Source organism: Panicum hallii, chromosome 2 (genome assembly GCF_002211085.1).
Source record: "Panicum hallii strain FIL2 chromosome 2, PHallii_v3.1, whole genome shotgun sequence".
Taxonomy (NCBI): domain Eukaryota; kingdom Viridiplantae; phylum Streptophyta; class Magnoliopsida; order Poales; family Poaceae; genus Panicum; species Panicum hallii.
The window spans coordinates 6,932,410-6,960,313 of NC_038043.1; the positions used below are offsets into that span (position 1 = coordinate 6,932,410).

General features: G+C 48.5%; 4 protein-coding genes and 1 non-coding gene across 5 annotated transcripts; 3 read left to right on the forward strand and 2 right to left on the reverse strand.

The window, feature by feature from the left end:
- The first annotated feature begins 3,075 nt into the window (after nucleotides 1–3,075).
- LOC112883121 lies at nucleotides 3,076–4,359 on the forward strand. Its single transcript, XM_025948353.1, has 5 exons — nucleotides 3,076–3,195; nucleotides 3,279–3,452; nucleotides 3,520–3,909; nucleotides 3,997–4,200; nucleotides 4,271–4,359. The coding sequence occupies exons 1-5, from the start codon at nucleotides 3,079–3,081 to the stop codon at nucleotides 4,331–4,333; spliced, it is 948 nt and encodes a 315-aa protein (XP_025804138.1). The 5' UTR covers nucleotides 3,076–3,078; the 3' UTR covers nucleotides 4,334–4,359.
- A 5,843-nt stretch (nucleotides 4,360–10,202) lies between these two features.
- LOC112882290 (nudix hydrolase 16, mitochondrial-like) lies at nucleotides 10,203–14,800 on the forward strand. Its single transcript, XM_025947312.1, has 4 exons — nucleotides 10,203–10,535; nucleotides 12,015–12,117; nucleotides 12,711–12,794; nucleotides 14,218–14,800. The coding sequence occupies exons 1-4, from the start codon at nucleotides 10,465–10,467 to the stop codon at nucleotides 14,473–14,475; spliced, it is 516 nt and encodes a 171-aa protein (XP_025803097.1). The 5' UTR covers nucleotides 10,203–10,464; the 3' UTR covers nucleotides 14,476–14,800.
- Nucleotides 14,801–15,187: 387 nt separating this feature from the next.
- LOC112883696 lies at nucleotides 15,188–15,277 on the reverse strand. Its single transcript, XR_003226949.1, has one exon. It is a non-coding gene; the product is annotated as a small nucleolar RNA snoR114 (small nucleolar RNA).
- Nucleotides 15,278–15,428: 151 nt separating this feature from the next.
- On the reverse strand, nucleotides 15,429–18,626 carry LOC112880464 (chloroplast stem-loop binding protein of 41 kDa a, chloroplastic). The gene is made up of 6 exons (XM_025945102.1): nucleotides 16,867–18,626; nucleotides 16,658–16,779; nucleotides 16,461–16,563; nucleotides 16,234–16,372; nucleotides 15,849–16,126; nucleotides 15,429–15,739 (listed from the first exon to the last, which is right to left on the reverse strand). The coding sequence occupies exons 1-6, from the start codon at nucleotides 17,221–17,223 to the stop codon at nucleotides 15,548–15,550; spliced, it is 1,191 nt and encodes a 396-aa protein (XP_025800887.1). The 5' UTR covers nucleotides 17,224–18,626; the 3' UTR covers nucleotides 15,429–15,547.
- A 3,680-nt stretch (nucleotides 18,627–22,306) lies between these two features.
- Nucleotides 22,307–26,990, forward strand: LOC112880463 (nitrate regulatory gene2 protein-like). The gene is made up of 4 exons (XM_025945101.1): nucleotides 22,307–23,531; nucleotides 24,192–24,367; nucleotides 24,837–25,060; nucleotides 25,873–26,990. The coding sequence occupies exons 1-4, from the start codon at nucleotides 22,484–22,486 to the stop codon at nucleotides 26,651–26,653; spliced, it is 2,229 nt and encodes a 742-aa protein (XP_025800886.1). The 5' UTR covers nucleotides 22,307–22,483; the 3' UTR covers nucleotides 26,654–26,990.
- Nucleotides 26,991–27,904: the final 914 nt, after the last annotated feature.

Sequence of the window (27,904 nt, forward strand, 5' to 3'; positions counted from 1 at the left end):
TCGAGGTTATGTCCCTGAGCATGTCTGGCTGGTACTTGCAGAGTTGAGCTACTTCTTCCGCACACTTTGTGCAAAGGAGTTATCACGGACCTTAGTTGCAGACTTGGAAAGAATCGCACCGGTGTTGTTATGTAAGTTGGAGAAGATCTTTCCACCTGGATTCTTTAATCCGATGGAGCATATGATATTGCATCTCCCGTATGAGGCACGAATGGGGGGTCCCGTGCAGGGTCGGTGGTGCTATCCAATTGAAAGATGCCTAAAGGTTATCCGAAAGAAATGTGGAAATAAAAGCAAAATTGAGGGTTCCATTGCCGAGGCATACATTCTGGAGGAGGTGTCGAACTTTACATCAGTATACTATGGTGACAACCTACCTAGTGTGCATAATCCACCGGCTCGTTACAATGCTAGCGAAAATGACTCGAGACTCAGCCTTTTTCAAGGTCAGCTTGGAACTGCAAGTGGTTCGACCACCAAGAGGTTGAGTCATCAAGAGTGGTGTCGGATCATGCTGTATGTGTTGACCAACCTTGACGAGGTGACACCGTACATGCAACAATTTATTCAAGAATTCTGGCGTCAATCAAGGGATATCACGGAGCAGGAATTAGATACCCTGCTCAAACAAGGTGCAGGAAATGGATCACCCAATTTTATTTCTTGGTTCAAACAGAAGGTACGGTCCAATCTAGCCCGTACTTAGCTTTTCACTCTAAGTTGTTTTTACTTAGTTTGTCCAATCGTACTTGAACTTGCAGGGCGTTAGCGATGCGACCTTGAGTGCCGAGTTGAGACAGGTGGCCGGTGGCTTTGGATATAAGGTCAAGTCATATTCTGGTTATGACGTGAATGGATATCGTTTTTGTACAAGCAGTCATGAGGATTGTCGACCCAATCGAAAGACCACAAATTCTGGGGTGTTTACTCCCGGCCTTGATGGGATTGAGTATTATGGAAGAATTGAAGAAATATACGAACTCAGCTACTATGGTTCGAAACGACTTAATCCCGTGATATTCAAATGTCATTGGTTTGACCCTCAAGCAATGAGACGGACGCATTCTAATGTTGGGCTAGTCGAAATTCGACAGGATTCAGTCATGACCATAGACGATGTCTATGTTGTTGCTCAACAGGCTATACAAGTTTATTATCTCCCATATGCGTGTGAAAGCAAAGAGCATCTTAAGGGTTGGTATATTGTGTACAAGACATCACCGCACGGTAGAGTACCTGTCCCTAACGATGATGATTACAACTTAGATCCAAACATATATGACGGAGAGTTCTTTCAAGAAGAGGGGCTACAAGGGCGATTCGAGATAGAATTAACCGAGGCAAACGAAATGGAAGTTGAAGCAGTTGATGATGCGGGGGAGGAGGAAGAGGTGCAGAGCGTTAAGGATTTACACATGCTAGAACGACTACAAGTAGACAATGCAAATGAAGACACCGAGTCTTCTGATCTTATTGGTTACGACATGATTGATAGTGATGATGAGGACTATGATCCAGCTAATCCCGACTACGATGAATATTTTTAGTCAATGTAAGACTATATTATTACGTATTGATGTTCTATTTTCTTCATGTATTTATCTATAAGTATGTATTATATATTTATCTGTACTTATTACGTAATTATGGTTGTTGCTATAAAGTGGTAAACTTTTTTTATGTTGTCTTGAAAACTGTGTTTTAGTTGTCTTCTGCTTTGTCTCATATACATCCAATCATCCCTCTAAGATATCTTAAAGTTTGGATCAATCCCTTGGAATTAAAGAAGGTTTTTTGGCTGGCTGAGAGGTCCTGGCGGACTGTCCGCCAGGAATGGCGGACAGTCCGCCAGGACAGATCGGGATCAGCCAGCAGAACTGATCATTTTTCTTTCATCCAAAGTATCTCTTCGTGGGACCATCGTCTTATGTCCGTGGGAGGCTGTCCAAAACCCCTATACCTCTTGGATGAAGCTCCTCTATCTCTATTCATCCACATAACACAACTCGGTTTTGTTTATGTGTTTATCTTGGATGAAGCTCCTCTATCTCTCTTCATCCACATAATTATTATGTAATTATATTCTATTTTCTTTATGTATTTATCTAAGTATGTGTTATATATTTATCTGTACTAATTAATTTTCTTTTAATTGCAGGGGATTCACCAAAGATGGTGGGCCGCGGGATGAAGAAGAGTGTAGCGGCCCTTCACAAGAGGTTTTCGGGGGGGGAGCAGTGAGCCGACGTCCGGGGCGGCTGAGGGACCGTCTTACAGGAGGAGGAGGGGGAGTGGCAGGAGGGCGATGACACAGGCGCCGCCGGAGGAGGAGCATGCGCTCCCGGAGGAGGAGGTGCCTCCCGGAGGAGGAGGTGCCGCCGGAGGAGGAGGAGCAGGCGCACCCGGAGGAGGAGCAGGCGCTCCCAGAGGGGAGGACGAGCAGGCGGACCAGGTGGTCCACCAGGAGGGGCCAGGGGACGACGAGCAGGCGGACGAGGAGGGCACGGAGGCCTCTGCTTCGTCAACCGTCTACCAGCGAGGTCCGGCGAGTCTCCCCCAGCGACCGATTCCTGAAGCAAAACGCCCGATCATAGCTCCCCAAGGGGATAAGTAAGTAAATTTACATGTTTTCAGTACATGTTTACGGTATAATTTCAATTTTGTGGTAGAAAATAAAATTTTTTATCAATCACCTGTGCAGGAACTGGATAGTTGTGGAGAGGCCCGTTGGTGCTCACAGACGCCATGTGAATGGCATCTTGGGTCTTCTGGTTAGGGATCACTTCCCTGGCCTGGTCACGTTGGCCGGAGAGCCATGTCCGGCCTATACGTGGGAGCACTACCGGGCCGTCCCCGACATGCGGGATGTTGCCGGCAGACAGTGGCCCAACTTGGCTGAGCGAGTGAAGGGCGAGCTTTGGGTAAGTGATCAATATATCGCATTCGTTGCACATCCTTGATAATATGATTGAAATAATGATATCGTGTTTATTGCAGGATTTCTACAGACTACAGGCCGGGATGGACGCGCAGGCGGATGTGGTTGCCGAGTATCGCTGCAAAAAGCTTGTTACCGACATGTTCTACGAGCAGCGCCTCCAGTCAATCATCAACTACCACGCCGTCGTCCTTGGACAGAAGGTCACCAAGGCGCAAGCAAGAACTATGACGTTGACTGAGGAGCAGTACTTGCAGGTAAATACCAAAATTTGATTTATTTGACCATTAAGTTGGCTTAATGTCCTCTACTAATATGTCTTCTACTTGATGTCATGTAGATGGTTCCTCATTGGTGTGCCCACTTTCCTGAGTGCTGGCAGCAGATAGTTGCTAAGTGGTTATCCGACGACTGGAACGCTGTGCACCAGGAGCGTCGTGAGCACCGTCTGACTATGGCCGGTGTGCCACACCACCAAGGCAACCGTAACCTGACCGAGTACGCCCAAGCATGGGTACGCGACTTTACTTGTTTGTGGTTATTCAACTATGCATGATTTCTCATCATCTTGTTTCTCGCAGTCGGCGGCACATGGAGGGCAGCAGTGCAACAAATTCATGGCGTATGCTCTATCCCACAAGGGTAAAGCGACATCCAGCGTCAGCTACAACGCGGAGGACGGGCCCGAGGCGTACAGCAACCCGAGCATCTATACTCGCCTCAATGAGTACACATCGATGGCGAGGGAGGTGCACGGCCAAGAGTACGATCCGACCCAGGAGGATCTTGACGCTGAAATTGTCATGAAGGTCGGAGGAGGAAAGAAGCATGGACGGTACTGGATTTGCGACGGCGCGATCGACTCCTCTTCTACTCCGACTCTATCTCAGATAAAAGCACGGCAAACGAGCTCGAGCGCAGGCATCCGACCTCGTCCGGACAGTTCGACGAGCCAAGTCCAGGCACTCCAGGTTGTTGCTTGTTCATACGTTTTTTATCTATTATATTACATAACTTAGCTTTTGTATTATTGTAAAATTGGGGTAAAAATTTTGCAGGCTCAGCTGCAAGAAGAGAGGAGAGAACGTATGGAGTTGGAGGCAAGGATGAGGGCGGAGATGGAGGCCGAGCGGGAGGCTGACCGACAGAGGATGGCGAGCATGTTCGCGTACATTCAGAGTCTTGGCGCAGCGACGGGTCTACCTCCGCCACCTCCCTTCGTCACCCCACCTAGACCACCCACCGATCCGTTTTCTACTTCAGTGAGTATGCAATGTTCAATATGTCGTTTATTTTGTCGTTTCACTCATACATTTCATCTATATGTTGCAGAATCAGTCGGCGGCCTCCAATGATCCGTATATTTCTCCAAATCAGACCAACCAGAACAACTAGCCACCTTCGGCATAGATGATGGAGTTATTTGCATTTGAGACTTAGCTAGACTGAATGCATGTACTTTGATTGTTCATTGTGTACTTTGTGATATACTTGGCTAAAGTGAATGTACCTACAAAGTTTGAGCCCCATTGGATTAATTCTTGACGTCACTAGTTTTCGCGGGAACAATCAGGCCTGAGAGTGCCTGGCGGACAGTCCGCCAGGTCTGGCGGACAGTCCGCCAGGCACTCTCAGACCCAACTGCTACTGCATAATATAATCCTGCCTCTTTGCCGAGAGCCGCTGGAGGCAGCTCTGGATGCCCTCTTTGCCGAGTGCTATTGACCGGGCTCTCGGCAAAGAAGGCGTCCAGGGTGGGCGTTGACGCGGTCCTTTGCCGAGAGTCTGACGGCGACACTCGGCAAAGGATCCGTCCACGGTGGCGCGCCGTGACGGCTACTTTTCTTTGCCGAGGGCCGCTTTTGGCTCTCGGTAAACATTTTGCCGAGAGCCCGTGGAGAAGCTCTCGGCAAAGTATCCTTTGCCGACCCCGGCTTCCCCGGGAGCCCTTTGCCGAGTGGGGCTCTCGGCAAAATGTTTGCCGAGTGCCTTTACGTCTTTGCCGAGTGCTCGGGGCACTCGGCAAATCAGCCGCGTCCGGTAGTGGAGCGTCTCGTTTCCTTGAACCACAGCACCCCTAAAAGGAGCTGCTCTATCTGTCAGAGCAAACCCATTTGCGAGGTCTCACAACGGGATTCCTATTTTTTTATGAAACACTCATAGAATCCTTTAGCTGATTAGATGAGAACGCGTGATATTCATTGTACATCCATTGTGCTATGGATTTTGACGAAGCACAAGCTGTTTGTGTAATTCTCCATGTTAAATATTTTATGGCTTCTATTGAAATGAAGCACCGCATTGTTACTCATGCAATTATTAGCCATATAAACGGATTTGTGCTCAATTGATAAGGTATCTTCAATAGTACAGGATCTTTGGTCCTGCACATTTGTTCCGGACGCCGTTGGACCCGGAACCAATGAAAGCTTTAGTCCCGGGTCTAACGGCCAGGGGACTAACTTTCAGTCCCGGTACGTATCACTAATCGGGACTAAAGAGTCACCATTTAGTCCTTACCAATAGCAACCAACCGAGATTAAAGGATCTTTTAGTCCCGGTTGGTGCTATCAACCGGGAGTAAAGGGAGTTCCACGGGTTGTTTTAAAAGAAAAGCATCACAAGTAGAATCCTCCAGCTTCACATCAGGCATGGCCAGCGAGGTCGGAACTATCCTCCTCCAGCTTCTTGATCATGGCAATCTACAAAATAGAAAGTGATGGATGATGGCTCAACATTAATGTTGACCCTATGAGCTCTGCATTATATATCTGATAGGAAATACCTCTTTCTTTAGCTGATTGCAAAGGTGAGTTTCCTCTGAGATGAGGGTCCGCAATGCCTTAAGTTCAAATCCCATGTCCATGACCTGTGAATGTTTTAACGGTCATTACTAATAAGCACATAGTGTAAAAGGAGCTGATATCCACTAGTCACGAGTCAAAGGAACTTGAGCTCTGCTACACAGGATTGCCGCACACACAGGACCAACAGCCTGCAAGCCTAGGGACCCAGACCACCACCAGCAAGCAAGACCTTACCTACAGAACCAAACGCCAAACAAGGCTGTCTCCAGAAACTACCAGGGAAACCTCAAGGATCAAAGCACATGACAGAAACACTCGATGGTCCAAGGGGTTCAATCTATTTACCACCATAAGTCTATGATGAGAACACATAAAAGGAAAATGAGCTTTACGGAACTAACCCTCTTCGATCCACCTCTGCGCGTTGGCCTGCGGCCCCAAGCCGCCTCCCCGCTCTCGATCGCGGGCGAAGCTCCATTGCTCCATTGCGCCGCCACTGCTCCCACCGCGTCACCATCTACGGTCGTCGAGCGTCGGGCGCGGCCCCCTATCTGGACACAAACATCGGCTGTGGGGAACAAGCCGCCACCCAAGCTGCAACCGTCCGACGCAGATCTGAGGCGGCTTAGGGCGGTGAGCGTCCCATCTGACGACCGGGGGCACGGGGCCAGCAGTGCGCTGCTCCACAACCACGGACGAGCCCCCATCAGCCGGCTTCATGGAAAGGGTCCGAGCCAAATACTTGGTGCCTCCCCGGTGTCGAGCAGCGAGCGGGGCCTTGATCCGGCACACAGACGAGGCTAATCACAGTGGGGATTTTATGGTAAGTTTCATAGCATTAATCCATGACACATCAGTATTTTTGATGACGTGGCACTGATTTAACGAGAGAAGAGAAGGAACTAGTTTCATCCCCATGAAACTCTGCTAACTCGTTTCCAAGATGTTGAAAATAGCGTGAAAACGAGCACTGTGACCGCCGCTGTTTCATGGGGGATCCCATGCACCGATAGATCAACTAGTATTTAATTACACTGGTTAGCTTTGGAAACAGTGAAATGAAACTCTCCATTAAGGCATAGTGTTTCATTCATCCCCCAAGCTGATGTGGTATTCTTGGAAATAGGGATATGAAACCCCCCATTGTGATTAGCCTGAGTACCACCAGCGAGCGTGGGCTGTGGGGGCCAGCCGCCTACTATCCCTCCTCCCAGGGGAGGGATCATAGGGCGAGCCACGCGCTGCAACCACGGTGGTGAGCGATGGACGGGTGTCGATCCACCGCCGCGGATGCCTCCCCTGCTCCCCAGCGGTCGGGCGGGGCAGGACAATTCTAGGCGCCGGGTCTGGTAGGAGCTCGTGAGATAGGGGAATGGATGAGACTCGGAATGGATAGGGAAGAAATGAAAAATAAAATAGTGATAAGAGAAAAATAATAAAAATAAAAGGGAGCTGATATCACTAATGATTTTTCTTACATTACTCTTATACCACCTCATACTTCTGATCAACATTTCAGTAGTATAAAATAAATCTTAATCGTACGATGTTTACATACTAGTCCTTTTCAAACAGTAGTATACACCAGTACTGTGCACCGTAAAAAAAACTCTTATAGAATGGGGTTATAGAGCTCTCCCAAAGGGACCCTTACATCTCCAGCCACCTCATTTATGCAAAAGGTTTTGCTTAGCTGGCCTATCTACTCTCACACCCCTTGTTTGTGCGCTACCCGCTAGATGGAGGAACTGCTCGCATCCATGGAGGACGTAGAGGACTTTTGTGTTGCAAAACTCAAGACACCAAATAGTATCTTTTGTGGCGCCTTTGGAAAACAAGCTGGTACCTACTTGTGTCTTCTATGTGCATGCACACAAAGATTCAAAATTAAAACAAAAAACCAAGAAGAACGGGCTAGCGAAAAAACATGACAGGATGAAAACGGAGCTAACGGTTTGTGATGAGAGAAGCATGAAGGGCACAATGGCACAACACTCAAATGGCATGAGTGGCACGGGCATAACGCGGGCTACCTGAGAAGTGAAGGCGTGCATATACATATGCGAACCAGGAGTGGTGGGGTGCGCAGGACGTGGGGAAGGGTCCAGCCCGAAGGGGCACATGTGTGGCGATGGTAGCACCCGTCTCTATCCTTCTCTAAATTTCATCATATCTCTCTCCCTATGATCAGAGTTGATAGGAATGGGAGATAAAAGGCCACAACAGAGCTTACCTTGGGATGAATTTTTTTTTTGAGGAAAAGGGATTAATTTAATATTGAATTTGTATACAATCAAGTCAAGCTATAGGAATGACCGACTTCTTGGCTTTGAGACCACATCAGGTTTCACACACGCTGGGCCAGGGGAGTGCACCGAGCAAGGTTGGAATATGGGCTGAGAGCAAGTAAAGTCAGTTTGGGCCCAGGTGCATGTGCGTTTCGTGACTGTGTGCACATCAATATGATGAAACTGAGATCGTCCATCCAGGAGGCTAAACAAGCATGAACACCACAAACGGCGCAACAGACAAATGGCATGAACGGCACACTGATCAGATGACACATGACCTCAGTTAGCTCTTGCTGAGGGATCTACTAGCCTGAGAAGTGAACCACCTATATATAAATAAAAGTGGAAGTCCTGAGCACACATGGTAGTCCCCTGCTTGAGCAGAAAATGTAAGCAATTGCAGAAGAAAATGGGATATTGGGGGAAAACAAACGGGAGCGTCCACTATGTGCTAGCTTACGGATTGAAGCAGCCTCCACTGACATGTCCACCATACGCCTCGCAAAGTCAACCGCTTTGCGTATAAGGTTTTGCATACTACATAGGCAGAATCTAACTGGTCCGCTTTCACATTTTTCTTCGCACGTTAGATGGAGTAACTATTTTCATTTATAGATGCAGACGTCCTACTCTTCATGGTGCGCCAAAGTCGATGCTAGACACCGGCCATAAGGAGTAGAGTTAGACCAACTCGGCATATAGAGCTACTCTATGGGGTGTCATCTGAATCGGTTATTTATACAATAGTATGCTATAGTATGAAAATTATGAACTGGCCCTAGGTTCATGTATATTTTTCATAATTAAGCTAGATCCAACTTAGATTTGGTTTTGTGTAAGTTCGATTTTGACTATAAGATCTAAATCTAATCATCCATGTCAACCCCGTATGTTTCCCTATATCCGCATCCTCTCTCATCTTTCCTTTTCCTTTTCCCTCTCGTTGATATTTCACTAGATATGACTCCATCTCCGTTGTCAAGTGAAACTGTACCTGAGAATTTTGCATGTAAGTTCAACTAAAAAATGCAATATTTTTCTATATAAGAATAATCTCCAGATCCGTTAAGTAACCTATTGGGCCAGAAAAATTCAGGGCCATCCAATATTTTTCTATGAGAAAATGATTTATTTTAATATTTTAGGTCGAGATTGAACCGATCCGATTGCGTTTTGAGTCTACAAAACCAACACCACGGAACCCCAACCTTCCACCTCACCCAACCCCAGCAACAGCAACATTCCTTCCTCTCCTATCAGGTTTGTCCATTTGCCTCTGCCTCAATCGCCGTCAGCTACAAAAGGTAGTGACACCGTGTCACCTTCCATTACCGTTAATAATCATGGCAACCAAGGTACATACAGCAGGCATGATCATGCACCACTTTTATCAAGTCATTTCTTCTCGTGGCCAATCTCCTTGCACCCAAATATACAAATAATAAGAAAAAAGTATATTTTTCATCACTCTAGTATTGCAAAGGTGATATTCATCCCTCATATTTCCTTTAGTGCAAATTAACCCCTTAACTAACTAAATCGATGCATTTATCATCCCCACTTTAGTTTAACAATAATTTAGTGTCATATAATATTAGGTTATATAATTATCTTAATAATCATTACTTAACTATATCTAATGTTGAATTAATTGCTATAATAGTTCAGTGTGAATCGATTCTGTTTTTTCCGATAAAATTTTTATGGTAGCCAATTTAGAGGATTTACATAAATTTTTTAGTTTTATATCTTCAACTTAGCATATTACATCGCTAAGCATGGAAGTTAGATGATTGCACGACATAAACCGCTATTAGATGGCACTAAATCATTATTAAACTAAGATAATGATGATAAATATACCATTTTAACTAGTTAAAGATTTGATTTGCACCAAATGAAATATGAAGGATGAATCTCATACTTTTATAATACTTGAGGGATGAAAATTACACTTTTTCCTACAAATAAATCCTACCTCCAAACTCTAGTTCTCTTACCTACATCCTAGTTTTTTTAAAAATATTCAGTAGAATGGATTTGCGAGTACAAATCAAAAGGTTTTATTTAAATTAGTTAATTTTTTTAAAAAAGAAACCAAACTAAAAAAATCCTTACACGAAAGTAGTTAAACAAAAGAAATAGTAGTACTAAAGAAGAAAGCAAAGGGGAGAGGGAGGGGGGAGAGAGCAAAGGACGAGCAAGCCCCACGCCCCACGGCGCGGCGAGGCGCACGCTAACATCTCGGCCTCCGCCACCCGCTGCCGGACGGCCCCGCCTCTGCCGCATTGCCGCGAGCCGCCGGGCCGGCACTCGCCGTCCTGACGCGAGAGGAAAGAGGCCCCTGAGCAGCGGGGGCCCTGGCTCGGGGCAGCCTGAGCCCCGCCGCGGGATCGGAGGAGGAAGAAAGAGGTGGAGGCGGGCGGGCATGTGCGATCTGGTGGCCCGCACGGGCCGGCACCTGCAGCGCTACGAGGACGGCCGTCGCCTTGTGGCCGGGTGCGTCCGTAGGGGGAGCACCCCTACCTCCCCCACTACCACTCTCCCCCCTCTGCCTTCTCGCATCCCCACCACCAAAGAAGCGAATCATTTCTCTGCCTTCGATTCGATCTGATTGGGTTAGTCCGGAAGCTGCAGTTGCTTGGTTAGGCAGCTATAAGGTTAGCTAGGCTTGGATGGTTCTTAGTTAGAGTAGATTGGATACATGTGGCCTTGCTTGGCTGCGATTATTGTTGGGAGTAGGGTCGGTCTCTCTGGCTGATTAATCATATTAGGTTTGCCTTAATCAATGAACAGTAGGTCTTCTGCGTGTCATTGCGTTCCTTTCTTGGCACCTGGCGTTGTCGACCCATTTATTCGCTTGTTTACCGTTTTGTTCTTCTCTGGCTGTGATCACATCACAAGGTATTGTGAGTGTAGTTGACAGGGGAAGCGGTTCGGCATATCTTTGTTTGGCCCAAAATTGCGCCTGTCGGAAAGGGATCTGCCATGAATTTTGGTTTGGTACTAGATCAACAAAGGTTGTGGGCCAATTATGGGAAGTAGAGAAGAGGCTGGATAGGTTCATTGGCTAGCATAGGCATCTGTTTCCACTTGGGGATGCTTGTTCCAGGTTCAGTCAGTTGAGCTTTAAGTTACAGCATAAGCTCAGTCTTATATGTTAAGAGTCCTGCTTGGTGGGCTTTATTAGAGGTGTGTGCAGAATCGCTCTCTTCTGCTGTAAATTTTGTGAAGGAAGTTCGTGTGTTTTCATATTCTCCAATGAAGAAATAGTAGCAGAAAATATAAGTACCTTTCTGGATTATAAGGCATAGATAGGTGTGCAAGATGAGCCCTATGGCAAACAAAAATGAGGTCCGACCATAGAAAAGGTCCCTGTAATGTGCAGGTTATTCTTGATCCTGTGAGTACGACTCAATACACAAGAAACTAGTAAAATAGAGTGGCTGATCTTTCTTCTTGTTGCTTCACTGCTTTCTGGCCATTAGTGGTATCTGGTGTGGTCAAAATATTACTGTTGTTTACTACATAAGTGCTCCCTGTTGATGATATGGATATTTCATTGTTTCATACTTTTATGTCTTTCAAGTGGCTTACATTTAGAGTGTAAATCACTTGCAGCATTTGCTTGATGTCACCAAGCTAACTGGAAAAGCCAATTAGTTGATTCTACTTGTATTAAATTTGCTCCCATTTTACTCCTTGATACAAAAATATGCAGTCTACTGAGAATTGTAAACAAAGGTCTTAACTTTCTAGTTTCTACTGCTATTAAGTAATCAATGGCAGCATCTCTACAGTATATAGAAAGCATATGCCTATGCTTACACTGCACCAAGAATATCCATATTATAAAGTTTACTATAATTTGGATACCTCTGTAATCTTGAGTCTTGTGGTTGTAGGCCCAGTTTCTTTTAAGAGTGTGCATGTTGCAATGTGTTTTATTTGCCTCATACTTCTTCCTTGTATATGTAGGTGCATACCGTTCAGATATAGAGACATTAAAGATGAACAAAAGAAACTTGTTGAAGTTCTCATGATCAACTCCCAAAGTGGACCTGGTCTTCTGTTTCCAAAGGTAATGTGAAATATAAACAACTATTTCACAGAGATTCACATAATTGTCGTAGTATGATGTATGGAATATGAGTACATTTTTTGTGTGATTGGTTTACGAAAATAGCTTATAGGAAATTAGTTAGGCCCTAGAATTTTCTTTCACCAAATCTGTTGATTTCTTTTTCTGGTGTCATTTCCTCATTGATATATTTTCTCTTGAATACGCAGGAGAGCTGCGTATCATTGCATTAAGAATAGAGGGAAGGCTAAAATAGCCATGCAACATACACACCACACACACCCTTATCACTTTAGATTACATGCGCACCCATTCTTAACATAAGGTGACCACACCTACCCAAAACACTGCTAACCACCAGGTCGAGCAGCAATTAGACCAGTAAGGTCCTCATTGATATATTAACTACTACTAAGTGCATTGTGTGCTATAACTTGTATAAGATAGGTATTAATGTGATTAACTAGATACTAAGAAAACAGGGGCCAAGCAGCGGTCACCTAGATTTAATTATTTGTCACATATATAGCAAAGAGTGCTCCGACGCATTATCATCATAATGCCTTTTTGTTTGATACATTTTATTGCCGCAGGGAGGATGGGAGAATGATGAGACTGTTGAAGAGGCAGCTGCACGAGAAGCTATCGAAGAAGCTGGAGTTCGAGGAGATTTAGTGGTGAGATATCAAAAGAAAACACAAACACACACACAAAAAAAAACACTTTTATCATAAACTTTTGTGCTAAACATGAAATATTAATTGTATCCTGGAAAAATTCCAGTCCCTTCTAAGGCATAAACGGCAAACTGTATTTTTGTATGATATATGGCATATTCCTGTTTTATGGCAATTTGTGCCCGAGACACCTTTTGGAGCACCAGATTTGTAGACATCCATGTACTCTATGCCTTACCCTTATCTGGTCCATGAACTTAATCTGAAATATAGAACTTTGGACTTAGTCGGGAACTTTGAAATTAGTTGAGTGTCTTAACTTTGACCTCTGACACTATTAATTTGTTGGAACTTTCTTCATAGTACAAAATTTTATTGATACTAGAGCACTAACATGCTAATTGTTAAGCATCAATCTCTATCAAGTCTTAGGAATTCTCTATGAATTTTCAATGGACAGCTGGACATGTCCACTTTGGTCTCCCATTTGATGATGCTAGCATCCTGCATCCACTTGTTCTTTAGTTGGTAATTTGACACTTGCAAAAACTAGGACCATTTGACTTTAAGAACTGTGCCATTCGTCTAAAAGAATAGTTTGCCCTCATAATCCATAGTTTAGCTTATTGGTGTATATACTCTTATCTGATCTTTTGTTGCCTAGGACACTAAAATCAATAAAGTTATTGTGATATATATGTACCTTTGAATGTTTAGATGAACATCACTCTGATGTGAAATCTGAATACTTTGATGTACAGCAGTGATAAAGGTTTTAAAGTTTTACTGCACACATTGTAGAATGACATCTAATTTGGCTAGAGGTAGTAGTGTTATTGCATTCTGTAACCATCAATTTTAGGAGTTATGGTGGGTTAATTTAGGATTCTTTTGCAGTTAACATAATGTAGACCTAAGCCATGCTTCCTATCACGTCCTGTTGTCTACTACTATATCAGCATTTGTTTGCTCGTAATTGCATCTGGTTATGTTACTTCCATATGTTGGTGCTATTGATAGTTTGGTGTATAAAAGAATGCAAATGTTTGTACACAAACACACTGCAACCAATAAAACATGAATAATATCAAATAAAAGTATGTAGTGGATGAATTTATTTAGCATTTACCAACTTTTGTGTAGAAATGCAAGCTAGGTTAAAATTTAAATTTTGCAATTGTAAGGTAAGGTCACCCATGTTAGTTTTACATGTCCTGTATCCTAGGAAGTCTAGGCAAACTTTGTGCCTGCATCAAGTTAATAGATATTCACTGCAGATATATAAATGGACTTTGTTCATTTGTTCTGTTTGGCTTTTGACTCTCTACGCCATATTTTTATGCTCTTGCTAAACAGCTCTTATTTCCTTTCATATATCCTGCCAGCACATTTTACTGATCATGCTACTTGTTATGTGCATAAGAAACTGTTGGGCTTCTATGATTTCAAGAGCAAGCAACCCGAAGGTATGTGCAGAGCTGCTGTCTTTGCGCTGCATGTGAAGGAAGAGCTGGCCTCCTGGCCTGAACAGAGCACCCGGCAGAGGAGTTGGCTCACAGTTCCTGAGGCAGCAGAGCGGAGTCGTCATCCATGGATGCAAGAAGCCCTTGTTACAGGCTTCTCTGCCTGGCTTGAGAACTGGAGCAATGGTGGTGGCTGTGTGGACCGAAGCGAAAGATGACGACACCTAAAGCATCAGGGGGCATCTGCTTTTCTCTCTCCCCCTTTTACCTTGCTTGGACTAAACTTCCAGAACCTGACATACCTGAGGGCTCTCTGATGCTCGGTAGTTTGTTCGTTCACCCATCAATCATTTCAGGACGCATTCTATTCTGTGCCGTCAACCGACCCGAGAATTGTCGGAATTGTAAGTTGCTGGTTCTCGCGGTCACCAGCTATTTTACTCCTGACTCAACATTTTAACACAAATACTGTGTTGCACCTTGTTATGGAAGTGTGCGTTTGTAATGACAATATTGAAAGTTATGGATTGTCTTGTTGGTCAATTGCTCTTTCTCTGCTTACCCTCAGAAAGGGTGTTGTGTTCTTGGGAGCATGTCATGTGCAAATACACAAGTATTGGAAATGTGAAAATTTTAGGAACAGTACCATGTTCAAAGGTCCCGTATGAGATGGGGAATTGTTTACCATGCGATAGGAGCCGCTTGGCATGAAAATATATGTTTCGTTGACCTGGGTGCATTGCTGTTCTGTACGCTCCCAGAGTGGGGATGTATTTTGCTGGACGTTTTATGTGGGATTGATTTGAGCTGCAAAATTGTACCAAAATGAGAGGGCGTGTATCTCCAGAAGTGAACATTAAATTTTGATTGAAAAAATGCTTCTGAATTTTTCTGCTTTTTCTGGAAAAAGAGGAAAGGAAAAAAAAAGGAGAGCTCAGATGTGCGTCTTGTCGTCTGTGGAATCAGACGGCTGTGATGGACCCAACCAATCACGAGAGCACACATATCCTGTCATCGCTCCGTGGGGTGAGGAGAGAGGCTCGAACTCTGGACCTCACAGGATCACTCGCATTCAGCTATGAGACCTACGCGCTAACCAACTGCGCCACCGCCCCGTTGTTGTACTCCATCTCATGAGCCTCTATTTGCTCGTCTCAGAAGTCAGAACAGAGATGCAAAGGTACATAGTCATCATAACTTTTATTTCCTCTTTTTTTTATCGCAAAAATCATGCTGTTCCTCTCGTAACCTACTATCTGTAACGCCCTTCGCAAAAATGTCCCCTGCTTCCTACACGCTGACGCCGGCCGGCGCCTTCCCGACGGCGGCGAGGATCTTGTCGTCGAGGTCGAAGGTCATGGCCTTGTCGCCGCGGCCGCTGCCGGCGTACTCGGCGTAGCGCTCCTTGAGGTCCTCCGCCAGGTTCGTCGTGCTCGCCCACCCCAGCACCTCCTTCGCCGCCCGGGGCTCCGCGTAGAAATGCTGCAATTGTTCAGGCGGCGGCCACGTCAGCACTGTCCGTCTCCCCCCGCCGACACGTGGTGAACGAAAGAAACCGCGCGCTTCAGCAGCTGCACGCTGCCCGCCTTACCATGTTGCGGAAGGGGAAGGCCTTCTTGGCGTCGACGCCGGCGGCGGCGGGGTCGTAGTGGACGATCTCCACGGCGGCGCCCGCGGCCGCCGCGCACAGCCTCGCCATGCCGTCCAGCGTCACGGCGCGGTCGGAGACGCAGTTGAAGATCCTCCCCGCCGCCGCGCCGGGGCTCTCCACGGCGAGCGCCAGCATGCTGGAGAGGTCCCGGACGTGCGCGATGTTGGTCAGCTGCATCCCGTTGCCCGGGATCGGCACCGGCCGCCCCCGCACGATCCCTGCAGCCGGCGGTGGCGGAGAGTGAGATCATCGTCGCCGGTCTCCGGAGAAGAGAACTAGAGGGGATCGGATCGGAGGATGGGTCTGGGTCGGTTGCTGTTCTTACTGTCGAAGAACCACTCCTCGCAGTCCTTGTTGTTGCCGGAGCCGATCATGTACTGCGGCCGGAACGACGCCCAGCTGCCGAACTGCTCCGCGATGTACTTCTCCACGCCCACGTGCCCCGCGCTCTCCTTCACAGCGTCCTGCGCGCCGCCGCCGCAGCCGCCATTGTTATCAGTCGTCACAAAATATCCATGGACTCTGCTAGCTGTGATCGAGGCTCGTTATTACCCCCTCGACGTGCGGCGGCTCCTCGGTCGGCTTGTAGATGCCGGCGCTGCTGATGAACAGGAACTGCCCCACGCCGGACGACTTCGCCCAGTCCACCACCGGCCTGCGCACGCACAGCCAAACATCGCCGGTCACCATGGGAGTGTCATTCCTGCGTCGTGAACAGCGGAGCCGAGGAGCAGAGGAGTCGTACTCACTTGACGGCGTCGAGGTCCTTGCCGTTGTTGTCGAGCACGACGTCGAACGACGCGCCGCCGACGGCCGCAGCGACGTCCGCCGGGTCGCCCCACACCGTCTTCCCGCCGGCGCTCGTCAGTTCCTGCCCCAAGAATATAATCCATCAAGAACTCATCAATTAACAAGAAATCAAGGAGAAATCAGCCCCCAATGCAGCAGAGGTTATTACCGAGAAGCGGGAGAAGGGCGGCTTCTTCATCTTGTCGGAGCCCTCGTCCCCGACGGTGAGCACGGTGACGGCGTGCCCGGCGGCGAGCAGCTCCTTGGCGACGTAGAACCCGATGACGGCGTGCCCGCCGCTGTTGGTGTTGACGACCAGCACGCTCTTCTTGGCCTCCGCGCGCACCGAGACCGCCGCGCGGGCCGCCGGCGCCGCGCGCCGCCTTGCGGCCACCGCGCGCGGGGACGCGCTCAGGGAGAACGACGGCCGCGAGGAGGCCCGGCGCGGTCGCGCGGAGGAGGCGGCGGAGAGGCGGCCGGACGCGAGTGCGGTGGCCGTGGAGGCCGCGGCGGCGGCGAAGGCCATCGGTGGCCGGGAGGAGAGATCAGAGATGAGAGCGGGTGGGGCGATGAGTGGTGGACGCGGGATTGAGGGGATTTGGGAGGTGTGAGGCTAGAGGATTTGAAGAAGAAAGGAGGAGCCTATCTAGGTTGCCATGGCAGGGAGCCATTGTAGTTTAGTGGCACAAGCACAACATCTGTTGCGAGTCTTTTACGCAATAGTGGTTTGGTTACTCCTAGACACTACAACACCATAACCTGTCATGGCAAGTGATGTGCTTTGCGTTGGCTTTGTTAGACTGTTGGTGACGGGCATCTACTTTTCTCTAGTAGCTCACCTGGCCCAAGCGCCTAATGAGGGCCTCTTCAACCTCTGTCCGGGAAGGAAGCAGAACACTCATCGTCGCCTGCATCCTTCGTCCATGGCCGGACCTGTGTCCACGCACCGAGCTTGGGGGTCAGCTCCCCCTACCCCCATGTAGATTTGCGCTTGGTCTGTAGGACCCCAAAGAGTCAAAGTTGATCTCATACATCTACCTCTCGCTGCCTGTGCGCCGCGAATGTAGTAGAACCACGAATGAGAGAATGAAAATTAAGAAAACCGGATCGCATGCACGAACCGATTTCGACTCGGTATCCAAAGCACGGAGACTCGACCGAGCGCGCGTTGGATGGCTCTCCTGTTTCTTCCCCACGCAGTTTACTGGGACCACCACACCATCGCCGCAGCAGCCATTGAGCTCCTGGCTCACACCGCTCGCACCTCCGTGGCTGCCGTCGACCTTACCGCACCCTTTACCCCCGGACTTCGCAGTCGACATCATCGTTCTCTCTTTGGCCGCCGCCGCCGCCGCCGCGCCCTTCTCGCGAACTTGTCCTCTGCATCTGTGGCGTACAGGGGAGCGGGGACGCCGGCACGAGCTCCCGCTGCGGCCCGCGCGTCCGCAGCCCCCTGGATGGACAGCAGATTCATCTTGAGGTCGAGGATCAAATCACATCTCTCTCTTTATTTCTCCCCTTGAATCCATGCATCAAACAATCATTGAGTAATAATCTGTGCTGTGCTTGGTGTGGTGACGGAACAATTCACCGACGATCTGGAGAGGCTCGTCGCGGCAGCCGCTGTCCGAGTCCGAGGCCGCCGCTGTCGTCGTGCGCCTTCGATCGGACCCCGCCGCTCGCCGCAGCCGCACGCCCCTCGATATGAACCCGTCGCCCGGCTGCTTGCACTGAATGGAGAAGACGGGAGCACTTGTCCTCCATGGATTGATCCGCTCAGTGTATTGGATTAGGAGTAGTAGCAAAGCAAAAGCTAATGCTGGCAGTGGATTCGGTGATGGAAATCACAAGGTGAATTTGGTTGCCTGCTTGCTACTATAACAGAGAGAAAGGGGACCATGACCTCGCTCCGCTGGAGTTGGGGTTCTGCGGAGAGAAGATTGGAGGAGGGGGTGAGAGAGGTGTGGGACCCACGTAAGACAGCATGGGTCGGAGAGGCAGTTTCTATGCTAGATTTCTTGCTGAGGTGGCACTGCTACTTGCATCTAACTATGCTAGATCGAAGACAGCATGGGTCGGAGAGAAGATTGTAGGCAATAGGTTGGAACTGTCCTTACTCCTTGCATCTAACTTTGGGATACGGTTTCTTTGATTTTGACATAGTGCTCTTAGCAGTTGGGTCGGATCCACACGTTAGTAACCAGCAGCAATATTAAAGGAGTGAGGAGTCTCATTCCTAATTTCGCCTACCTATATACGGTTCGGACATCTTATCGATCTGCATTAGTTTCCCTGAAATGAAAAGTTAGAGCTTGTTTGGTTTCCTAGGACTAGCTTACCCATCCTATCGGATATTTAGATACCCATTAGAAGTGTTAAATATAATCTAATTATAAAACCAATTGCATAAATAGAGGCTAATTCGTGAGATGAATCCATTAAGACTAATTAGTCCATGATTTGACCATATTATGCTACAGTAAATATATGCTAATGATGGATTAATTAGACTTAATAGATTCATCTCCTGAATTAGCACCGGCTTACGCAATTAGTTTTATAAGCTTATGTTTAATCGCTTTATTTGGCATCCAAACATCCGATGTAATCCGGACTAAAAAAATTTTAGTCCGTGAATCTAAACACCCTTTTACTAATCGACCATGCTTGCTCTGCTCCCAAATGTAGCAGCTGGCCGGTCCCTTTTTCTCTATACTATTAGCTAAAACTTTTATCCCCTGATCTGCCATTAACCACTCATATTCTTTACATGCCATTGTCCATAATTTCTAATATCTTCCATGCCAATATGAACTTGATTCCGGTAGTCACGCTTCGGGGCAGTTGATCATCTGAGGTGCAGCGCCACCGCCCCTTCCTGCTGGCCGAGCCGCCTATTTCCTCCTCCTCGTGGATTTCCTGGCAGTGGCAATTAGGATCTTCCTAATTTTAGGGATGCGAAGGGACAGCTGAGCAGGGCCAGTATTGGCAATTCGTACTTCCCTAACGGTGGAGGCTAAGGCTATCTCCACCGGCGTCCTCTAAAACGGCCTGTTCCCTATTTTAGCGGGTACTGTAGCATCCGGTAGCGCTCCATCGGTATCCCCTATACCGTCCGGTAAAATGGAGCGCCACCTCTCCGTCCCGCACAGATGAAGCCTCCTCCATCCCGGTCGTTGACGCCCGCATCTTCACCGGTTTCCGCACGGGAGGGGCGGACGGGCGGCGGGAGCAGGGGCGGTGGAGCGGAGCGGAGGGGAGCGGCGCGGCGGGGCGGAGGGGAGCGGCGGGGCGGGGCGGAGCGGAGGGGAGGGCGGGGCGGAGCGGAGGGGAGGGAGCGGCGGGGCGGAGCGGAGGGCGCGGCGGGGCGGAGCGGAGCGGAGCGGAGGGCGGGGCGGAGGGGAGGGCGGGGCGGGGCGGAGCGGAGGGGAGGGCGCGGCGCGGCGGAGCGGCGCGGCGGGGCGGGGCGGAGGGGAGGGCGGGGCGGGGCGGGGCGGAGCGGAGGAGAGGGCGCGGCGCGGCGGAGCGGCGCGGCGGGGCGGGGCGGCGGGGCGGAGCGGAGGGCGGGGCGGGGCGGAGCGGAGGGGAGGGCGGGGCGGGGCAGGGCGGGGCGGGGCGGAGCGGAGGGCGGGGCAGGGCGGGGCGGGGCGGAGCGGAGGGGAGGGCGCGGCGGGGCGGAGCGGAGGGCGGGGCGGGGCGCGGAGCGGAGGGCGGGGCGGGGCGCGGAGCGGCGGGGCGGGGCGGGGGCGGCGGAGCGGCGGGAGCAGGGGCGGGGGCGGGGGAGCGGCGGGAGCAGGGGCGGGGGCGGCGGGGCGCGGGAGGCGGGCGCCGGCTCGCGCGGGCGGCGCTGGAGAGGGACGGCAACGGTGTGCGGTTGCAGCTGGGGAAAGAGCAGTTGGAAGAAAGGAATTAAAATTGAGATTGTGGGGTATAGAGGATGGAAATAGAGGATGTCGTTGGAGTTAAATTTGGTATAGAGAATGAAGTTGATATGGAGGATGGATATAGAGGATGAGATTTAGGGGATATCGCCGGAGACAGCCTAACAGAAGCAACGACTGTAACATTTTTTAAATCCAGTAGCATACACAGGAATCGTGTTTTCTCAGGGGTAGATTAAAGGGCTGTTTGGTTTCTGGCCTACGGCGCCACACCGTGTCGCACATCCCGCGCCGTAGGTATGGCGGCCAAATCGGTCACCGCACCTTAGGCACGGTACGGCGCCCTAGGCCACGAAGCAAACAGACCTTAAGAATTTAAGTTTGTATTAATAGCATACAAAAAGTTTTCTCTTAGTGTGTAGACAGCTCCAGGCCCACGGCCACGTACGGCTCAGGCCCCAGGGCACACAATTATTATTCCTCAATCGTCTTCACTTGCCCCTAGCTTACTAGCCAGTGGGCACGTCTTGCTTCCAACTTAAGAAAAAGAAAACAAGGAGGAAGAAGGAAAAAAGCAAAGAGGAAAGAAGAGGCAGGCTAGTCTTCCAACTCAGCAAGCGGAGCACCAGCCGAAGAATCCAGCAAGGCATCTCCTTTTCTGGCAGGTTCCACAAGGCGCTCTCTCTCTGGTCCAGTGAAGTAAAATTCTCTGCTGGCACTTTTGTCTCGAGGCTGATGCATAATCCACTTCGATTTGGCTGCATCATTGCTGTAAGATTTGGCAGCATCGTTCCGTAGGACTGAAATGTTTTTCTTTTTCTAAACAACGCATGTTATTTTTCTTCTTTACATGCACCCTCGAGGCATCAAAACAGCATGTAACGTGAGATTTCAACCACCTGTTTTAATAGAATTATACCATTTTATCAGATAAAAGAATTACATACTCTACGCATCAACCTACTCCTACTATTCTAAATCTCCATTCTAAATTATTAGTTGTTTTGATTTTTCTAGATACATATATTTTACTACTTATACATCTAGATATAATATATATCCAGATATATAGAAAAATTTAACTGTACGCACGATAAAGAAAAAGAGCTAAAGTCTAAAGAACGAAACCGCAATCACAAGACGACAACGTAAACCGATCTAGCTGTATTACTATTACAGAGAAACCTCTGCTTGAAGAATCAACCTATCATGTCGTCGTGTAGCTCTATGGTAGCATGGGTGAAGTGAGTTGTGATTCCAACCAGAAGCCTCGGGATCGAGTTGGAGCTCCTCGGTCGATATCATTTCGGTTTGCTTTCTTCCGTTGATGGGAAAGAAAATCTGAGCCTCTGCATCGTCGGCAACTCAGCACACAGCAGAGCCTCGCTCAGTCATGAACACAAATATGAGCTCAATGAAACCTTTGGCACGCCCAAAATAAAAAAAGGGAACCTTTGGCACGGTGAGCTTTTGTCTGTGATGTGCAGAAGATCTCGGGGGCGAGGAAGACCGCCGGCGTGGACCTCCACCACCGAAGGCGAAGCTGATCCGGCGATGGCGACACGGTCGCGAGGGAGAGAGGGAAGTTCTAAGAGAGAGAAGAGAGAGAGAGTCTTTTCCTTTTCCGCACCCCGCTTTATTCCAAAGCACAAAAGCATCCACCCGTCGCCCCCTCCATACCAAAGAAAGCTCCCCCGTCGAATCGAAACCATATTCGCTTGCCCATCCATCATCCCCCGCACGGCCGCACGACCTCACTCGCCAGTCGCCACGCCGCAAACCCCCCGCACCAAGCAAACCCAAACCGCACAGACCCGAGCCCGCCAAGCGCCGACCGGAGGAGAGGGTGAGAGAGGAACAGACAGAGGCCTCGGGCGATCGGAGAAGGGAGAGGGGAAGTCCGCGATGGGGTGCGGCCCGTCCAAGGAGGACGCGGAGGTCGGGGCGGCGTCGCGGTGCCGGGACCGGAAGAATCTGCTGCGGGCGGCCGTGCAGGCGCGCCACGCGCTGGCGGGGGCGCACGCGGGCCACGCCGCGGCGCTGCGCAACGTCGGGGCCGCGCTCTCCGACTACGCCGCGGGGGAGGCCGACCGCCACGACGCCGCCGTCGTGCCGCGCTCCGCCTCCGCCGCGGCCGCGCTCGGCGCCCAGGGGGCGGCGGCCGCGGCGGCGCTCAAGGCGCTCCCGCCGCCGCCGCTCGACGCCGTGCTCCCGCCGCCCCCGCCGCCGGGCGCCGGCGAGGGCGAGGCCCCCGCGCCGCTGCAGCGGTCCATGAGCGCGCCCGACATCCCGCTGCAGCCGCCCATCCGGAAGGCCCGCTCCGGGGAGGCGCCCATCATGGAGGAGGAGGACGGCGAGGGCGAGGGCGACGCCGCCGGGGAGGACGACCAGCCGCGGCGCCGGCGCAGGGAGGAGGACGACGCGCAGCTCCCGCCCCCGCCCCCGCCCCCGCCGGCGAACGTCCCGCCTCCCTCGCGCTCCCCGCCGCCAGTGCCCGCGCCGGAGGCGGGCCGCGGCAAGCAGGCGCCGCGGGAGGGGAGTTTCTTGAACGAATACATCTTCGGCTCCCACGACGACGCCATGCCGCCGCCGCCGCCGCCCATGCTGGACACCGCCGCCGAGTCGTCGTGGGCGGCCGAGCGGAGGGAGCCCGCGCCGCCGCGCGAACCCGAGAAGCAGCCTCTGCAGCAGCAGCCGCCCGAGGAGGTGGCCGAAGGCAAGCGGCTGGCGGTGGAGCCCGCGGCGCGCCGGGCGGCGACGCAGAAGGCGTCGAGGAAGGCGGAGGGCAAGAAGGCCAGGATCGCCATGGTCACGCCGCAGCCGGTCAGGCTGGGCGACATCCTGCGCAAGCTCGACGAACACTTCCTCAAGGCGTCCGAGGCCGCGCACGAGGTGTCCAAGATGCTCGAGGCTGCACGGATGCACTACCACTCCAACTTCGCCGAGAAGCGAGGTACCTTCCATGCATGCTCTGTTCGTATCCTCTCTTAGCTCAAATTCGATTGAAACCCGTGCCGATTGTATCAAAGATAACCTTTTTTTTATTCTTTCATGGATGAAAATGCTTACGAAACATTGCATCGCACTCGTACATAAATAAACTTGGGAGCGCCGTATAGACAAGACTGTTGGGAGACGTGCAATAGATAGCTAATGTTTTGCTTGATACTTATGGGAGAAGTTGAACTGTTCCACATGATAGACTAAGACTTTGAGTGCCTTACTTGATTGCATTGTTAACTGCTGAAATGTGTTGATTGCTTTGCTAATTACTATTGTAAAGGTATCATATTCTGGCTCTATTATGTGTCTGTTGAGGTGGATGCTGTGTTTTTAAGGGAATGTGGTTCAGAGAGGCAGGGGAATGTTTATTTATTTACAACTTTTTGGGGACCGAGGCAGGGTTGGGGGCTACACCAGGTGGCAATTGTCTTCGCTCCATGATTTGTTTTAAAGTTCAGTTGGGCAGTCTCTATCTTGCTTGTATTTGAGGGGCTGTCCTGATTGACAGATACAACTCAAGTTGGTATGTGTACATTTGCAGTAGTCTTTAGGGATGGCATATAGTCGAGTTCCTTCAGTTGTTAACAGCATGGGTCCTGTGTTTTACCAGGATTTGTGGACCATTCTGCAAGAGTGATGCAAGTCATCACTTGGAATCGCTCATTTAAAGGGATCCCCCAACCACAAAGTGTCAAGAATGAGTTGGACGATGATGAATGGGAGACACATGCTACCGTACTCGATAAGTTGCTTGCATGGGAGAAAAAATTATGCCATGAAGTGAAGGTAAAATATGTCTATCGTATTCACTAGTTTAAAACATAGACTGTTTCAATCACTCATTCTGTTAGAAGCACACATTTTTCAATGTGTTCTCTGCCACACACACACAAAAAAGAACTGTTTCACATTGTTATTTATTTCTTCTCATAAATTGTCTCTTCAGTTTTATTTGCATCAGAAACACGCATACATGTCATTTCATTCTTGCAAAAAATTCTACAAGTGTCGCTAATGTCTTAGTATTTTTTACCTCTGATAATTCTTTTTTTTTCACCTTCTGACCATTAAACTCCGCCAACTGGCCTATGAACATTTGTAGCCATATTATTGTTAGGTTAGGGACCCTTGTACTAGTCCATGATCATTCCCTACCCATGTGCTGGGCTCCATAATGTGAAACCATCCTTGCTCTTCATTGTTTTTACCTGTTTTGATTCATACATATGACGGTACATATTTACCATTGGCACAGGAGTTCGAGGTTATCAAAGTGACATATCAACGAAAACTAGCTGTTCTAAACAGGAAAAAGCAACGTGGTGTTAGTTCTTCATCAATCGAGAAGACCAAGTCCATAGTTAGTCACTTGCACACAAAATATATAGTTGATTCACAAACAATGGAGTCAACCATTGCAGAAATTAACTGCCTAAGAGATCAGCAGCTTTACCCGAAGCTCCTTGAACTAGTGAAGGGGTAAGCTCTTTTAACTTTTAAGTATCGACCACCAACCTCAATTTTTCTATTTACTATATGGTTTGCTTGTGGCTCGCATCTCATTACTTTAGTTCTTGACATGTAGGACCTTAATTTCATTTTTTTGTCGATTATGACAAGTCATTCCATGCTAGCTTGACGTGTATCAGACTATCAGTCTACATTGTTTTTTTTTATTTTATAGGAAGATGTTCCTTTAGATAAGTAACCATCTGAAGAAATGATGTATAGCCTTCATAGTGTACCTTCCACATATTTTCTCAGCATGATTTTAGTTAGGGAAATATTCCACTACTTGTGGTACGGAAAAGTAGGATTTGGGCCACCGAACATATGTGAAACACTCTATTGTATTATGGAAATTATGCCTGTCTCTCTGGCATTATTGGGGTTTCACTAAACCTAATGGAAGACCAGATAAACAAGTGAATGTTGGGGCCTGTTTGGTTGACCTCCATTTAATTCTAATTCTCTATTGGAGCTGATTCTCAGAGAGAAGTGATTCTGTGGCTGAAAGTGATTCTCTTTGATTCTCTAGTATAAACTCTTAAAATCAGGATGGAGAATCACTTCACAGAATCAGAAGAAACTACTTTTTTCAGCTCTCAGCCTCTTAGTTTATTTCATAGAATCACTTCACAGAATCAGCAGACAATCACTTCTCTCTGAAAAACTGTTTGGCAGAGCTTCTGCTGGATTTAGCGGAGAATCAGCTCTGGGAGCTTTGCCAAACGCACCCTTACACTTCTGCATACTACAAGTGACGAATTGTTTTGTTTTCACACTGATAGGTTGTGGCACATGTGGGACGTTATGTACGCTCAACACAAACTACAGCTAAGGATCATCACAGAGCTCAAATCTTCTGATATCTCGGTTGCTGCACGGCAAACAAGTGAGCAACACCATGAGCGAACTGTGCAGTTGTGGAACGTTGTTCAGGAGTGGCACACACAGTTTGACAAGTTTGTGACATATCAGAAGGAGTATGTAGGAAGCCTCTACAGCTGGATCAAGCTAAATGTAATCCCCATCGATACCAACCTGAAGCCAAACTCGTCTCAGCCACAAGAGACCACACCTCCAATCAAGAGGCTGCTGCATGGTTGGCATGATATGCTTGAGAAGCTCCCAGACGATGCTGCAAAGAAGGCCATACACATGTTTGCGGAGGTGGTGAACACGATCCTAGTTCAGCAGGAGGATGAACTGAAGCTGAGGATAAAAATCGAGGAGACTAGGAGGGATCTTGAGAAGAAGAGAAGGCAGTTCGATGACTGGGCGCAGAAAAATTGGGACAGAGGGGCAAGTATTCCTGATGACAACAATCCTGGGCGTGCTGACCCAGCGGCGGAACGGAAAGCCGTGGTAGATAGGGTGGAGACTGCACTGAAGGACCTGGAAGATCAGTATAAAACCCAATGCAGGGTAGTCAGGGATAAGTCCCTCAATCTCCTCCGGTCGAACCTGCCGGAGCTTTTCCGCGTCGTGTCAGACTTCTCCCTCCAGTCAGCAGGGTATTTCAAGGGCTTGTGGTCGATGGCGCAAACAAATGACCAGCTGGATGATTGATCTGTGGGTACCCGCTATATTTTGCGGTGGTGGCCTTTTGTATGTATGTGTCGGAATGAATGTTGATAGCTTGATCTGTTGTTATATGTCAGTTTTGAGTTGCAGTTGTGTCAAAGGTGAAAGGATGGCTCGCTCTGGTTCTTTTGGAGCTATGGCTGTTGTAAAGGACAATATAGGTATAGAAGCTCTGTATAATGTTGGAAAAGTGAATTACGATTTTGTTCTTGGTTATGACTAGTTTGTATAGGTTTAAATCATGGCGTCTTGCAACAAAACAAGGAGCAAGTTTGCTTGGTTTATCATCCTTGTTTTATTCCGCGTTTAACCATGATGACAAGACTAGTGTGCTGTCCAGTTTGGTGTTTTTGATGGCAAGACTAGGTTGAATTTCTTGGAGGTTTTTTAGGTTCTAGGAGTGTGAGGTTTTTGTCAAAATATGGTAATATATAATCAACATTCGTATGAATTTGCGAGTGTGGTGTGGACCAGGCTTTTCCAAGGCGCATCATCTACAACCTACGGAGATAACAAAGGATTTTCTGTGCAGTGCAAACAATCGTCAAGCCGAGTAGCACAATCAAATTGGTTCGCTATTTTTACCGCCCCCTTCCAACCATCCCGCAGCCATGGCCCATGGGTCTCACCTCATTCTTGGAATCTCGGTTGCGGTTGAACTTTTTTTTTTTGAGCTACTAGCGTCCGGATATCTGATTTAAAATTTTTCATCGAACCTTTCGTCGTAATGTTAAAAATAAACTACTGCAACATTCAAAGTTATATATATATATAAATATAACTTTGCCATCCAATTCTATAATAACAAATTCCCACCGCAAACATCTAGTAAGAACGACAATATGCAGAAATAAAATTTTGTAACGTCGACACTTACCTTTTGCAAAATTTAAAGATTATAATTGTGATATTTTGAACTACAATTGCAACATTCATTTTTTAAAAAATAATTAATAGAACAAATAGAATTAGTTGATTATATTAAAAAGGTGCAACATGGCAAATCAACTATTGAAATATCGATAATAAATTTATGCAACATCCTAAAACAGTTGCTGTAACGTCACCTCACATCTCAAACATATTAAAAATGACCACTGCAACATCACATATCGACTTATGGAACAATCTTAAAACAACTATTGCAACATCAATAATCGACTAAAATGCTCATCGCAACATTCGTAATCAACTTAAACTCTTACTGCAGCATCGTGATATGTCTATCGCAATAAA

What these genes read in the sequence shown, in the direction of transcription:
- LOC112883121 (XM_025948353.1), top strand. Translation starts at nt 3,079, where the DNA reads ATGTTCTACGAGCAGCGCCTCCAGTCAATCATCAACTACCACGCCGTC. An exon ending in GCCAAGTCCAGGCACTCCAG is followed by an intron (nt 3,910 to 3,996) that starts GTTGTTGCTTGT and finishes AAAATTTTGCAG; the next exon opens with GCTCAGCTGCAAGAAGAGAG. An exon ending in CCGATCCGTTTTCTACTTCA is followed by an intron (nt 4,201 to 4,270) that starts GTGAGTATGCAA and finishes TATATGTTGCAG; the next exon opens with AATCAGTCGGCGGCCTCCAA.
- LOC112882290 (XM_025947312.1), top strand. Translation starts at nt 10,465, where the DNA reads ATGTGCGATCTGGTGGCCCGCACGGGCCGGCACCTGCAGCGCTACGAG. An exon ending in GGCCGTCGCCTTGTGGCCGG is followed by an intron (nt 10,536 to 12,014) that starts GTGCGTCCGTAG and finishes TTGTATATGTAG; the next exon opens with GTGCATACCGTTCAGATATA. An exon ending in CTGGTCTTCTGTTTCCAAAG is followed by an intron (nt 12,118 to 12,710) that starts GTAATGTGAAAT and finishes TTATTGCCGCAG; the next exon opens with GGAGGATGGGAGAATGATGA.
- LOC112880464 (XM_025945102.1), bottom strand. Translation starts at nt 17,223, where the DNA reads ATGGCCTTCGCCGCCGCCGCGGCCTCCACGGCCACCGCACTCGCGTCC. An exon ending in AAGGACCTCGACGCCGTCAA is followed by an intron (nt 16,564 to 16,657) that starts GTGAGTACGACT and finishes GTGCGTGCGCAG; the next exon opens with GCCGGTGGTGGACTGGGCGA. An exon ending in CGAGGAGTGGTTCTTCGACA is followed by an intron (nt 16,127 to 16,233) that starts GTAAGAACAGCA and finishes CGCCGGCTGCAG; the next exon opens with GGATCGTGCGGGGGCGGCCG.
- LOC112880463 (XM_025945101.1), top strand. Translation starts at nt 22,484, where the DNA reads ATGGGGTGCGGCCCGTCCAAGGAGGACGCGGAGGTCGGGGCGGCGTCG. An exon ending in CAACTTCGCCGAGAAGCGAG is followed by an intron (nt 23,532 to 24,191) that starts GTACCTTCCATG and finishes GTGTTTTACCAG; the next exon opens with GATTTGTGGACCATTCTGCA. An exon ending in CTCCTTGAACTAGTGAAGGG is followed by an intron (nt 25,061 to 25,872) that starts GTAAGCTCTTTT and finishes TCACACTGATAG; the next exon opens with GTTGTGGCACATGTGGGACG.